Here is a 15706-nt window from a genome sequence, read left to right on the forward strand (position 1 = left end):
ACGACCATATGGTCGGGATCCCCCCACATGCCTGGACCGACACCCGGCTCAGCCCTGTGCTCCATTGAGTTTGGGGGGGGGGGTGGGGGGTGTTAGAGCAGAGAGCCCAGGAATCCAGGAATAACAGTCATCAGCTCTCTGCTAAGGGAGCTCTGAGAACCGACTGATCAGTGGTGTTTGATCGCTCGGTTCCCAGTCTAAAAGCTGGTGGGGGACACATGCAGCATTGGACTGATGCTGCATTCACCTATGTAAGTGTGATTACAAAATAAAAACATTCCCATACTTTTCTTTTAATGACAAAAACTGCCAGGCAGCTAGCATTTGTACTGATAAAGAGTGTCACAAGTGAGGAGTGTCAGCTTTCATAGTTATCTTAGCACCTGTTTGCTACTCTTATTATTACTACTAGTGCTCTTACTTTTTAGCACGTTTGGATTGCTCACTTAACTTTACAAATGTAATATGCAACATAAATTATTAACCATATTATAGCATATCCTCCAGTATCCCTCCTTACATTGTAGATTAGTTTTATATTCATTTAAGTAGGTTGCACTGCAGGACTTGAATCCTTACTATCTTTCCATTGCTGTAACTTCACCACAACTCTCTCTTGACTATTGGTCCTCCTCTTTGTCTCAGCCACCACTTTCTACATATATACTGTACATTTTGTCATGGTTTTCTTAGTCGCTTCATTGCTTTCAACTCATTAAACTAAAGTATATCTATACTCTGCAGATCTCCTGATTCTGTTGGCATGAATAACTATCTTGCAGCTGCCTTCTCTTTTATGTTGAAAAGTCAGCATGACTGAAAAAGAACTTCTAATCCCCTTTTACATCTGTTTCCCAGACTGACATAACCCTGGTATGTAACTGTAGTATTACATTTTCTCTAGGTCGTGTTTTTGCCTTGTCTGTACCTTCCCCCTTTCACCAGTCATAAACTTGAAGTGCACACATGACAGACATTTGAGTCTTGCCTTACTGTATACAGATTACCTGAAACTCTTGTTTATGTTCAGGCCATATCCTTCTTGACTCCCCTAACGCAGTATCATGAGGTTTACTTACCTAGCACTCTGAATCCACATTAGGCTACTGTGTTTGCTGACATCAGCTCAAGGAATGTACTTGAATATCATAATTTTAATTTTCAAAGTTGCTAATGTATTGCAACATTTTCCATAGCTTTTGTAAGAATGTATTGTCTGGTATAGATGCACCCTAAAAATGTCCAGACTTTTCAGTATAGGGGCCATATCATATATTTTACAATTATTGGTGGGTAGAAAAAATCAGTTTTATAAACAGTCACCCCATTACATCCATGAGTTCCCATCAGAGTCCCCCTTACATCCATGAGTGCCCATCAGTGTCCCTCTTACAATCAGGAGTGCCCAGCACTGTCCCCCCTTACATTCAGCAGTGTTCATCAAAGTCCCCTCCTACATCTATGTGTACCCAGAACAGCCCCCCTTTACCTTTTTTTCCCTTGTTTCTTGCTACCCAGAGTCATGTCTGCAATGTGCTGGCTATGTGCAGGATTGTACACTGGAGTACACCCTGTAAAGGAGATCAGGAACCCGCAGCAGACATCACCTGTATGGGTTCTTCATACTGCAGGAAATCCGAGGCACAGTGGAGAGGGAGAGGAGCCGGGAGATAGGAGGACATGGGGCCGCCTACTGACCCTGATCAGTCAGCCCAGGCCAGGAAAACATCTTGCGGGCAGCGTGACGGGTTCCATTTCAATGATAGGACCCCAGGCAGCTGCCACTGGCCTAACTCCTCCCTCAATGTGTGGCACCCGGGGGCGGACTGCCCCCCCCCCCTGGTACAACACTGCCACTGCCACCTGGGATAAAAAAATCAGTTTTATAAACAGTTCCCCCATTATTTCCATGAATGTATATCAGAGTCCCTCCTTACATCCATGAGTGCCCATCAGAGTCCCACTTCCATTCAGCAGTGCCCTGCACAGTCCCCCTATACATTCAGCAGTGTTTGGCATTGTTCCCCTTTTCATCAATGTGTGCCCAGCACAGTCCCCCCTTGCATTCAGCAGCTTTAAGCACAGACCCCCTTTTCATCTATGTGTGCCCAGCACAGTCCCCCCTTGCATTCAGCAGCTTTAAGCACAGACCCCCTTTTCATCTATGTGTGCCCAGCACAGTCCCCCCTTACATTCAGCAGTGTTGGGCACAGTCCCCCTTTTCATCTATGTGTGCCCAGCACAGTCTCCCCTTGCACAGACCCCCTTTTCATTTGTGTGTGCCGAGCACAGTCCCCCCCCCTTACATTCAGCAGTGTTCAGCACAGCCCCCCTCTTCATCTATGTGTGCCCAGCACAGTCCCCCCCCTTTGCATTCAGCAGCCTTAAGCACAGACCCCCTTTTAAGCTATGTGTGCCCAGCACAGTCCCCCCTAACACTCAGCAGTGTTCGGCACAGTCCCCCTTTTCATCTATGTGTGCCCAGCACAGTCTCCCCTTGCATTGAGCTGCGTTCAGCACAGACCCCCTTTTCATTTGTGAGTGCCGAGCACAGTCCCCCCCCTTACATTCAGCAGTGTTCAGCACAGCCCCCCTTTTCATCTATGTGTGCCCAGCACAGTCCCCCCTTGCATTCAGCAGTGACCAGCACAGTCCCCCCTTACATCTATGTGTGCCCAGCAGAGTTCCCCCTTACATCCATGTGTACCTGGCAGAGTCCCCTCTTACATCTATGTGTGCCCAGGGCAGTCCCCCCCTTATATCCATGTGTACCCAGCAGAGTCCCACCTTAAATAGGCAATCACAGCGCATGGGTATATAATCTTTGCTAGGGACAGGAGGAATTTTACAGCTGGCTGTCATTGGATTTGCCATACAATACACACTGGGAAATCCACTGCCACCTAGGGTATTTTCTTTGACAGTTGGTGCTGGCAATTTAAAATCTTGTAACTGGGCAGTTTGGAACCCCCTGTCTTAAACAAACTACATTACCTACAGTACATTACCTAATATGGCAGTTTTAATTGCTGACTAACTCATGTTACCGCTTCTTCAATCAGTACTATTAACTGCATTAATATCTAGAAAAGAGTCATAAATCAAGTTTACTTTTGTTTCAAATTGATGTTTAGTCGGTAAAGGAACCTATTCATATTAGTCCCTGCCCAAATGGGTTTACAATCCCATGTATGTCTATCTCTGACATACATATACTAAGCCTAGTTTGTCCAAAGGCCAATTAGAAAAGCACTAAATGTTTCTGAAAGAAATCTGGGACTTACTCATGCAGACTCAACTGGTATTAAGTTCACCCCTATAGTGTCTCTGAAAAGATTATTACATATGATCTTTGGCATGTAAAGCAACAGTGCTTACAAAAGAAGGAAAAGGTTTTATAAATCCAGAAATATAAACCGAGCAGAGGATTTAAAAAAGCATACGCAGTGGTTACCCATAGTGGAAAATCACTTATCTTCGGACCAGCGGGTTCTGGGTACTGCCTCCAAGGCATCACCAAGGATACGCTATCTTATCTTGTTAAAGAATCCAAAGAATTGGATAGGTAAAAAAGAGAGGTAAACCTTTCTCAATAGTGAAAAGATGTACATACTCCTAGGACACTAGCAAAAAACTAAAGCACGCTGGAAGCGGAAGAGGTTATACCTGTTTGCCAGTGTCCAAAACCCCCTGTAAGCTGCAGTATAGCACAATCATATCAGAATAACTAAATACTGTGGCCCTTAATCAACTTCAAGAAACAGATTTTTGCAATAAGTACAAACCCGATTCCAAAAAAGTTGCGACACTGAACAAATTGTGAATAAAAACAGAATGCAATGATGTGGAAGTTTCAAATTTCAATATTTTATTCAGAATACAACATAGATGACATACCAAATGTTTAAACTGAGAAAATGTATCATTTTAAGGGGAAAATAACCTGATTTTAAATTTCATGGCATGAACACATCTCAAAAAAGTTGAGACAAGGCCATGTTTACCACTGTGTGGCATCCCCTCTTCTTTTTTTATAACAGTCTGCAAACATCTGGGGACTGAGGGGACAAGTTGCTCAAGTTTAGGAATAGGAATGTTGTCCCAGTCTTGTCTAATACAGGCTTCTAGTTGCTCAACTGTCTTAGGTCTTCTTTGTTTAATCCTCCTCTTTATGATGCTCCAAATGTTTTCTATGGGTGAAAGATCTGGAATGCATTCTGGCCATTTCAGTACCCGGATCCTTCTTCTACGCAGCCATGATGTTGTAATTGATGCAGTATGTGGTCTGGCATTGTCATGTTGGAAAATGCAAGGTCTTCCCTGAAAGAGATGACCTCTGGATGGGAGCATATATTGTTCTAGAACTTGTATATACCTTTCAGCATTGATGGTGCCTTTCCAGATGTGTAAGCTGCCCATGCCACACGCACTCATGTAACAACATACCATCAGAGATGCAGGCTTCTGAACTGAGCGCTGATAACAACTTGGGTTGTCCTTGTCCTCTTTAGTCCGGATGACATGACGTCCCAGTTTTCCAAAAAGAACTTCAAATTTTAATTCATCTGAACACAGAACAGTTTTCCACTTTTCATAATGTTTTTTCCTTGTATGGATTGTTTTTAACAATAGAGATGTAATAAAATTGTAATATTTTACCTTTTTGCATTTTTTGTTGAATTGACTGTTACTGTACCGTGAAAGTCCCACCACACCTTTTTTCCCTTCCCCTTTCCCTTCCCCATGTGTCCCCCCTATTGACCTACTGGGAGGTTGGTCGTAGGTTGCTTCCCAACTCCATATACAAGCTTTTAGGGATGTAGGTACCTTGATAAATCCATCTAAAGTATATCCAGGCGCCCATCTATAGAAATCCAAAATGTGCCAATATTTGGCATGACATTTCAAAATGTCTCACTTTCAACATTTGATATGTTATCTATATTATATTGTGAATAAAATATAAGTTTATGAGATTTGTAAATTAGTCCATTCCTTTTTTACTCACAATTTGTACAGTGTCCCAACTTTTTTGGAATTGGGTTTGTACCAAAAAAAATAGTTTTACTGGTACGCTATCAGAACCAACCACCTACATTTCTTTCAGATAATCTAGACATGACCGGTAAATACAGATCTATCCTTAAGGCCCGCACACACGTAGCGATTTTTGGCCGTAAATATTCAGCCGCCGTCCGATCGGCCGATTGTCGGCTTGTTAGTATGATGCTTCCGACAACCGACTGCGACTTTTCGGCCGAACAGAATCGGGTGTGCAGCCTTTAAAATTTTTGTTGGCCGTCACCAGAACGGCCGATTGTTCGCAAGTCAGTACAGAATTCGGCCGACAAACAGCAGATTAGCAAGACTGGGCATGCTCTGAGAAAAAAAAAGACACGGAAAGTTAACCATCACATGACATCACTTCTGCAGTCGGCTGTTGTTGGCCGACAAAATTCGTGTGCAGTCTTTAGCACTTTTCAGCCGACAGGACAGCACCGGACAAAAGACGGCTGATCGTTCGGCCGACATTTGGTACGTGTGTACGGGGCTTTAGACAAACAATTATCAGGTAAAAAAAGCGGGAAGATGATCTGGACCGAATTGTGTTTATCTACCAACATTATTCTGACTGAAATTCTAGACTGCCATGAAAATTAGATTTAAGTTACAATTCTTTTGTAAGTCATGTTAATTAGCACAGCTGCTTTATCTTTTGCAAATTTGTAGATATTTCTTGTTAAAGATTAGAAAAAAGTTTGCAAACAATACATGTACAGAGAAAAGGCCAGATCACTGTACACAACTGAACATGACTTTATTTTTTGCAAATGAGTACTTATTAAATGCTTACCTTTCAAACCCTTGGCTGTAGGACATTATTACTGCAGACAGCTCATTAGGTTATGATCTCCCTTTCATGGTCTGATAAAGGAATGTATTTTCATGATACTTATACAGAATGTGCACAATTTATTAAATATATAAAAAATATATAAAAAATATATATATAAATATAATCAAAAATATTTGTTATATCATAAAATGCTATGTACAATTTGTTTGCTGGCTTTAAAAAAGTTAAAATGTACTTCATTCAACAGGAAGGTTGTAAAACAAGTTAGTTCTTAGAATACAGGATACTATTATACTAATTTTGTTAATAACAGTTCTGTAGATTTAATCTGTATAGTATACTTTTGTGTTTGACATAAATTAACATTAACATGTTTCATTGCAATCTTGGCTGGCACATTTTTTGTGTTATAATCTTAATACAGCAATACAATTTGGGTGGGCAGCAGCTGGCAGTCAAGCTGTTGACAAATGGAAGCCTAGTAGCCAGCGGCAGACTTTATGCCATGCACAATAAACTTGTGCAGCAGTTCTGTAAGCTGGCCAACATGCACAGCTGCACACATCCGTCTTGATTTATTGCTGTATTATTTCTAGAAAAAAAGGCTGTTAGACTACTCCTGCAGAGCTTCACTTGTTGACCACATGCTACAGGCCTAATCTGAAGTGTGGGACACACATGTACATAGCTTTACATATTTTATGACATAATCCTCAATTAATTAGTGCATCACTATAGTTTCACTATCAGAGTATAGTGGCCTGGCATTGAACATAATAGCCTGGATGAAAAACAGAGGCCTTGTCAAAATGGATGTGGTCCTTGTTTGCAATGACATGCAAGAGCTGATTTTCTACTTTAGATGGAGTGTGCTTTTAGTATATCTAAAGCCAAACTTTTTTTTGTCTGTTGGCTGTGCCCCAGGAAAGATTTCTCTTCACTTCCTATATAGAAAACTGTCCACAGTGAATTAAAATCCCCTCTTATACAGTTGTCGTCATAGCCAGTGTCCCTATTGAAGATATCCTCTCTATTCTTGTTCTGGTGACAACTGTATGATTTTGAATTTTGCATCACTTTCTGCCCTAGTGACAGGAAGTAGAAATGGTAAATCTCCCCAGCAAAAAAAAAAAAAAAACAGAAAACAATAAAAACCTGATAGTGAATGGAATCTTTTTATTTTCGATCTAAAAGAAACAAAAAGTCTTAAGCCCCTTTCACACGATCGGACCAATCAGGTCTGCTTGTCCATTTTTCAGGCAGACTTGATCAGGCCACCCATTCTCCTCTATGGATAGGTGGACGTCAGCAAAGATGTTTCCGCTGACACCCGCCTGTCATCCGATCCAACAAGATCCACTTAAAACAGACAGATGGCGATATGTTTGCCATCCGTCCAGTGGGTCGGATCGGATAGGATTGAATGAAAACAGACATGCTGTCTATTTTCATCCGACCTCCACATAGAGGAGAGCGGGACTCTGACAGGTCCGTCTCTGCACAGTGAGCAGAGACAGAGCTGTCATCCGCCTGTTTAGTGGGGATCACTGGAGCGATTTCCGCTGAGCTAGCGGAGTTTGCCAAGCCGATCCGCCCGGTGAGAAAGGGGCCTTAAAGGCGTTATACACTTTCAAAGGTTTTTGTTGTTTTAACTAGAAATTAGTGTAGCTGTATTCCCTGTGTTGTTTGTTTGCCTTATCTTGCAGTGGTGGGCTCACATGTTGCAGTTGCAGTTTAATTGATCAATTCCCCAATGCCCATGTAGTGCTACAGCTAGCCTGTCCCTATTCAATAAAGGGACAGGCAACTTCTTGTTCATGATCACACTGTGTGCAACTTATGACTCGCCAATTTCTGTGTGTTGTATCACAAATGTCGGAGTGCAAAACCTGCATGTTGAGCTCTCTGTTAATTGATCTGCCTGTTTGTGCCTGTTTTAGATTGAATTACTGTTACACTCTCACCTGCAGAGAACGGATGAGCCAAACTGCCCTGGGTTTGGTTCAGTCAGGGTTCCGTGAATCTCAAAGTAGTTCAGATGCCAAACATGAACCCCATTAAATCAATGGGAGCCGGATCTGTGAAATGAAAAATGCTACGTTTCTGGGCTGATAGGCAAGGGGTATATAAGCACAGCTTGGGGGTGAGCATGGGGAACATTTACCAATGGGAAACTAAGAATGTTAAAAAGTTTAATTTGGCCAGGAAAAGTGATTTTTTATGCTTAAAGAGAAGCAATAAAAATGCTCAATTACTTAAAATAGCAAGCCTATAAAGGGGTGAATCTCTGACATTTACAAAGGAAAACATTTTTAAAATTCAATTGCTCGCAAATGGGGTTTCGCTCCAGTAATTCATTCCCTCCATTCCCTGCTATGTACAGTATTTTTGGGGACCTTTTGGAGGGGTCTGTTTTTTTTTGTAAATGCCGCCTTTGATGCAGTACATCCTACAATTTGAAAAAAAAAGTGTAGAATCCCCCAAAATACTTTACATATCTTTGAGCCTGGTATAGATTTTAAGGGGATACCTAATGCCATCATCCAAAAAAAAAAAAAAAAAAAGGTGAGGTTCACCAGGAAATCCATACCAGATCCTTGATCCGAGGCCCCCTCAAATCCCTGCTCATTTGCTTGAGTAAATGAATGGGTGAGGTGATATTAATGGTTGGAACACAGCAGGTTCAAGCAGAAAGCTGTCACGTTTATCCATGCCAAATGTCCTAAACGTTTTAGCAGTTGGACAAATGTCCAAACAGCAAGTATTCGGTTTGAAATTATATTTGGATCGAACACTGAGCTCATACCTACTGCAGAGCAGTAGACTGAGTGACCCAGGGATTGTGGGATAAGTCATAGACTATAGACAGAGGTCATGCATTACCCTGTGCAGTGCCACACTGAATGCCTTATGTGCGAACACATACAGAAACTTCTGATACAGGATTGTAAAGATTTACCCTACTATAGGCTTTACATACAGGGCATCAAATTACCCTATGAAACTACATGACCAATGCACATCTTATGCAGGGTAATAACACAAGATAGAGGTAGGAAGGTGTATAATGTACTCATTATTTATGCCCATTGTTATTAAAGTAATCCCCCGCTCCATCGCGGTTCAGTTTTTGCGGTCCCGGTAATTCGCGTTTTTTTTTGTAATGTTATTTTACTATATAAATCATTAAAAATGAAATATTTTTGTGTTTTCCATAGCTCTTGCTATGTCTCTTAGTATCTTTTATGTGTTTAAATGAGTTTCTATTGTTTTAAAAGTGTGTTTAAAGACCTTAAAATGCTTCTACACGTACAGTGACAGTAAAATAAACATGCCTACAATGCATTTTAATAGGGTTTTTCTATTTCGCGGAATTTCACTTTTCGCGGCTGGGTCCGGAACGTAACCCCCGCAATGGAGGGGGGTTTACTGTATTATTCCGTTTGTGCATCTCTTTACAACATGAGAGCAGACAGTACACTTTGGGTCCTATGAAGGCCCTGCTCATTAGAGATAACAATCTAAGAGAGTGCATTGCATACTACTGACTCCCCTTTGTGCATTGCATAATCTTGACCACATTATTAATTATATCTGCAAACATCTGAAATAAGCACCCCCAACATTTTCTTGTGATGTTCTGGGCAACAATGTACCACAATATTGTTGTCTAACAGATGATTTTTTCCCTTAAACTGTAGTTTTCACTGCTTTGGCCAATTAGATTGTAAGCTCCTAGGAGCAGGGGCCTCCTAGCCCTCTTGTATTGAATTGTATTGTTGCTGTTCTGTTTCCCTTCATATTGTAAAGCGCTGCGCAAACTGTTGGTGCTATATAAATCCTGTATAATAATAATAATCTTCAAGCAATACCGAAACATGTTTTATGTTACAAACACCCTCAAGAATATCAACCTTATTATACATTTTTGTGTCCTTGGTGACTTCTGAGTTGGTGCCTTACTTTTTACCCCCTTCTGCGTTTTTTAAAATCTAAGGTAAGTAAAAAATCTATCACTTACGTTAAGCTATCTATGTAAAGGATGACAATGCCAAAGTTGGGCTGAGAGAAAAACATAGTGAAGATTCACAGCTCATAAATTAAAAACTCAAAATTAAAATGTGAGTTTTGGATTCATTGGTACTATTGTAAGCCAAAGTGCTCTATGCAAAATGCAGTAAGCCATAGCCAAAAAACAGATACTGTATATTTAAAGTATGTTAAAGTCTAATTGGTTTTTACAGACTAGTGTATGGAGTTGCTATTTGTGCAGACTAGTGTATTAAGTTGCTATTTACACAAACCATAAGTATATCGCTTGTTGAATGATTTTTAAATACGAGACGTGATTGCTCAAATAATCTATTTTATTTTCCTCTAGAATGTCCAAGACAGTTCTGGGGTCCAGACTGTAAAGAAAAATGTTCCTGCCACCCACATGGACAATGTGATGATGTTGGCGGACAGTGCACTTGCAATGCAAATCGGTGGGGATCCAACTGTGAGAATGCCTGTCTATGCAAGCATGGAAAATGTGACCAAGAGACTGGAAAGTGTACCTGTGAACAAAATTGGTGGGGCCCTCAGTGTTCGAATGCCTGTTATTGTAGTACAAACTCACAATGTGACCAAGCAACAGGAAGGTGCATTTGCCAGCCAGGATGGTGGGCTCGGAGCTGTAACAACCAATGCTCTTGCAACAATTCCCCATGTGATCAAATGACTGGACGCTGCTTGTGTCGGGAACGGTTATGGGGCTCAAGATGTGAGAGAGTATGCCAGTGTTTCAAAGGCAAATGCAATCAATTGGATGGAACTTGCACTTGTGAGCCTGGATATAGGGGTAAATTTTGCCGTGAGCCTTGTCCTGCTGGACTTTATGGACAGGGCTGTCGGAGGAGGTAAGCAGAAAAAAATATAAAAACTAGTATTGGCAGTGTATGATACCTTACATTTTTTTAACCAGATGGTTGGTTGGATAACATACTGTATGTATACTCCACCATTTATGGTATGAATAGACTTTCAAAGGTTTTTTTTTTTTAATTTGTCTTCTGTGGCAACAAGGAGGGACCTCTACTCCCTTTGGGTCCTGCTCTAGAGTCCTGAATTTACAGTAAATGCAGTCCCATCTGCTGTCAAAATCTTGCATTGCTTTTCCCTGTTCTGTAAAAGTGCAATGTCTGTTGATTTCTGATATCAATCTGCCATTACAGCTAAATATTAAAAATTAATGTAATGAGAGCCCTGCTGTTTCAGCCAAGGACAAGGCTCTTCCTCTATTTCAGCACATTGAGGAGTCCCTAAACATTACCATGTTTTTAAGAATTCTATATTTTCAGACTCGTTCTAAACTATGCCTTTGAATTACATATTGAATGTGCTAAATTGGGTACTTTTCCTTCTAGATGTGGTCAATGTAAGGGACTGCAGCCATGTACCATTGCTGATGGTCGATGTATTGCATGTGAACCAGGATGGAATGGAACAAGGTGTGATCAAACATGTGCCCACGGTTTCTATGGAGAAGACTGCTCTCTTCCATGCCCCCTGTGCAAAGAAGGACATACCTGTAATCACATCAATGGGAAGTGCTCATATTGCAATCCTGGCTGGATAGGCGATAGGTAAGAAAATGCAGGGTTATGCATAGATTTTTATAATTATGTAAATTTAATTTATTAAGTTGAATTCCAGGCAAACTGCTGAATACACAGGTAAAATACTCATCTTATCATTGTTTATTCATTAACCATTGGCAAACAATACATGTAGAGGGGCGACCCCACTTTTTCTGTTATAGTTTACAAATACAATGATATCGCCTTCCTCGGCTTGCTGATTGGACGATGAATGAGCAGCAAGTTACTGAAAAATAATCAAATATCTCTCTTCAGAGTGTTCCTTTTAACACTTGTGCAATGCAGCTATCCCTACCTTTTCTAGTCAGAGTGCTGCTGTATAGGGGATGACAGAGGCTGTTATTAAAACAGGTAATAGTTGTATATAAATTACATTTAAAGGACAGATTTGGGGTTCCAAACAAAAGAACATACATACCTACATAAATGCTGCAGCATCTGCCTGACTGGCTCCAAGACCGAAAACTGAATGATCACATGACCACTGATCACTCAGTCTTCCATCTTCCCAGAGCAGAATGACTGCCCTTCCAGTGCTCACTGGAGCACCAGGCTGGAGAGGGGGTGGGCACAGCTGGCTTTGCCTCTCAGCCACTTGCTGGGAGCAGGAACCAGCTGTCCATCAGACAGCTTGGTGGATCCTGACAATATGGTGTGGATCCCTCCAGAGTCTAGAGAACCTCTGTGACGTCAACTGGCAGCGTTCTTTAGCCTGCTCTGGGTCACAGAAGTGCAAAAATAAATGTACTCCTGTGACCCAGAAAAGAAGTAGAATGAAAAAAAAAGCTTTGGTCTTCTGTTTTATTATACAGTTGCATTAAATTGTGTTTTTTTCTGTCTGCCTTTAGTTCAGGTTTAAGGAATCATTCACGTGAGTCTGGTTATGATACACTTTTTTATGTTCCAAATAATACATGAAAACTGCGATGAGAAATTCAATAATTAAAACTAATGGAGTCATTCAAATCACAGGGTTCTAAATATGCATTAAAGATTTTACAAGGCATACTAATCTATCTTTAATATTCTACTGCATGTTTGTCCTGTCACAGTAACTTCAGGACACCTTGAAAACTAGTTGACGTTGTCTTATTTGGTTTAAAATATGCTGCTCACAATGGATAATAACTTAACACATTCTTTCTGTGTACAAATGTCAAAACTGAACATTTCTTTACAGGCTTAACGTTAATTTTTTCATAGATTAAATATTTAAAGTATATCTAAATCCAAAACTTTATTTATTTATTATTATTTTTTAGTTTTCGATAGAGTGTTGTTAAGAGCGCTGCAAGGTTTTTTATTGCTACCTGTGTTCCTATTGTTGAAATTCTACCTCTTCTATTAAGAGGATTTCCCGCACTTTGGAGAGTTTTCATTGCACGTTCTGTTGTATCTACAGGACAGGAAGTAAAGGAACCCCCCCCCCCCCCCCCAATTGTATACAGATGGCAGAAATAAAACTGAAAAGGGCTTTTAACCTTACTATATCCAAAACTTAAAAAAAACATTTTGGCTTTTTTTGGATTTCTAACCTGTTACAAATCTGGACAGTAAGGTAAAAAGCAAAAGTTATCTTCAGTAAAAAGCAAAGATCAAAATTACCATCGCAGAGATTATAATCAGCTGATGTTATATCCAGATCTCAACTGTCTACTTGACAACCTACAAGGATGATGGATTTCTCCATTAGGGCCTAATGAAAAAGGCCAAACGTGTGCAGTATCACACAGCCCACCAGGTGAAAAGCAGGAGTGCCATTTGACATAGACGATGGTTCTTGGGTGGTGACTGACTGATCTGAGTACTTTAGTAATGGGTTATTAATTTCATTGGGAGAGAAAGAGAGGCAATTAGAGTTATTATCTATTAAGTGCAGTCATCATTAATGTAATGAGCTGCCTAATTTAGTGAAAGGGAAATTCAAGAGGTGAAAGGGGATGGAATAAGCACTACTTTTTAGTGGGAATAAAGAATTAAATTTATGCAACATGATGCAATGCAATTTTTTTAAAAAGCTGTAGGTGCTTCTATTGATGCAGCATAATGCATTTTTGGCCCAAAAGTCTTTACTAGGAGCTCATGAAAAATGCACATGCATGTTCACGACAGGGTTTTTATGCTTTTTTAACCAGTCTCCTCCTCCGAATAAATGCATGAAGCATGAAAACGCATAAAAAAAGTGTAAAATTACACAAAGACGTGCTATAAAAACGCACTGAAAAAAAAAACATGATTATATAGCAGCACTTTTGTGAACCTAGTATTACTTAAAGGTAACCTGTGATGGTGCATTTTTGTTGTTGTACTGTATACTGGGTTTTATTTGCCAGGTCTCTGACAGGTTCACTTTAAAGGTCAGTCATACCAGTGCGCCACTTCAACTATCCTGAAACATAACCATTACTTTCTTTTCATTGTATTTTTTTTTTTTGCAAGCCTTTACAGTGTGTAGCATGCATAAAAAGTCACAGTTCAGGTACAAAACTGTTGCTTATCTCCAAGTTATAACTCCAAGTTATAACTCCAAGTTGCAAATACTGAGCTGCATTAACTGGAGTTCCCCTACAACCTCAATAAGTTATCAATTTTTGGGGGGAGAATTTAGGGGTGAAGCACTACCAACCATTGGAGAACAAAAAGCAAAACTAACAAGTCTAGCTAATGTGTCTTGGACCCCTTGATACAAGTATGCTCATTCACATGCTGAGGAAATTGTATCATTAACATAGATGTGCCTTTTTTAGGTGTGAAACAAAATGTCGCAATGGAACATACGGGGAAAACTGTGCCTTTGTTTGCACTGACTGTTTTAATGGAGAGTGTCATTTTGAGACTGGAAAGTGCCTTTGCAGTGCTGGATCTCATGGGACATTGTAAGTATCACTCGTGTAGTTGATTGAAGTGGGGTGGATGCATACAAGCGGATTGTACACCTTTTGGTGAATTTTAAGTGGACAACCTGAATGAATGTTTTAATTCATTGTGATGTTTAGTTGTGGATGCCATTTGCTGCTAAAAAGAAAGAAAAATGTCTTACTTATTTTTAAAATTAAACCAAATGCTTTACTGTTTCAACATTTATATTGTTTTTATAAAAGGTAACCTTTAAGAAATGAACATCAAATTATGCCATTTCCTCATCCTTAATATCTGTTCTCAGTTGGATATTGAATGTTTCCTATATCTGCTATGAGGGGACAATAAGGAAATTGATTTGTACCAGTATATGTACAATATTTCATGTCATGAAGAAGGTCATTGAGGCAGGGAGAAAAATGTAGGGCAAGCAGACTGTGTTTGAGAGTTGCAGCACAAACTGTGTAAGGAGCTCATAGAAAAGAAAGAAGAGGGAAGAGTGAAAGTGATAAAAATGGAGAAAAGATGGGAGTAAGTATTGCTATTCCTAATTTCCCAATAAGTAGTCTATGGATTGTGATTCATATGTTGGTTAACAGTCCCGTTTCCAGTTGTGGTGTGCAAAATGTTACCTAACAACAAGCATTGTGTGGTTTTCCCTGAGAGTTCTGGTTAATCTTTAAATAATCATCATGCCATTCAATCTATCTTTACCTTGGTAAAAAAGCATGTGTAGCCCTTATTTTTTTTTGGGGGGGGGGGTGTTATAAGAAATGGCCTTGGCCAAACAGGGCACTGCGCTATACTCATAAGTAAATAATAGAACCAGGACCTTTGCTAAATGGAAGAGTGGCTTTGATAACAGATGGGGGGATTCCCTTCCTTGGAAATGAATCAATAATCTGATCAAAGTATTTGACATCAGAAGAACTTCTTCAACCAGCCTATAACATTAACCGTAAGCATATACAGTATCTCACTAAAGTGAGTACACCCCTCACATTTTTGTAAATATTTTATTATATCTTTTCATGTGACAACACTGAGGAAATGGCACTTTGCTACAATGTAAAGTAGTGAGTATACAGCTTGTATAACAGTGTAAATTTGCTGTCCCCTCAAAATAACTCAACAAACAGCCATTCATGTCTAAACCGCTGGCAACAAAAATGAGTACACCCCTAAGTGAAAATGGGCCCAATCAGACATTTTCCCTCCGCGGTGTCATGTGACTTGTTAGTGTTACAAGGTTTCAGGTGTGAATGGGGAGCAGGTGTGTTAAATTTGGTTTAACTCTCACTTTCTCATACTGGTCGCCTGGAAGTTCAACATGGCACCTCATGTCAAA

General features: G+C 40.1%; 1 protein-coding gene across 1 annotated transcript in view; it reads left to right on the forward strand.

The window, feature by feature from the left end:
- Positions 1-15706, forward strand: part of SCARF2 (scavenger receptor class F member 2) — a 296810-nt gene that overhangs the window by 169863 nt on the left and 111241 nt on the right. The window contains exons 4-6 of the mRNA XM_082248278.1: positions 10239-10758; positions 11266-11484; positions 14247-14375. Coding sequence (XP_082104404.1) covers positions 10239-10758; positions 11266-11484; positions 14247-14375 — 868 coding nt within the window. The remainder of the gene's footprint in view (positions 1-10238; positions 10759-11265; positions 11485-14246; positions 14376-15706) is intronic.

Source organism: Pelophylax lessonae, assembly GCF_965119305.1.
Source record: "Pelophylax lessonae genome assembly, chromosome: 1".
Classification (NCBI taxonomy): Eukaryota; Metazoa; Chordata; class Amphibia; order Anura; family Ranidae; genus Pelophylax; species Pelophylax lessonae.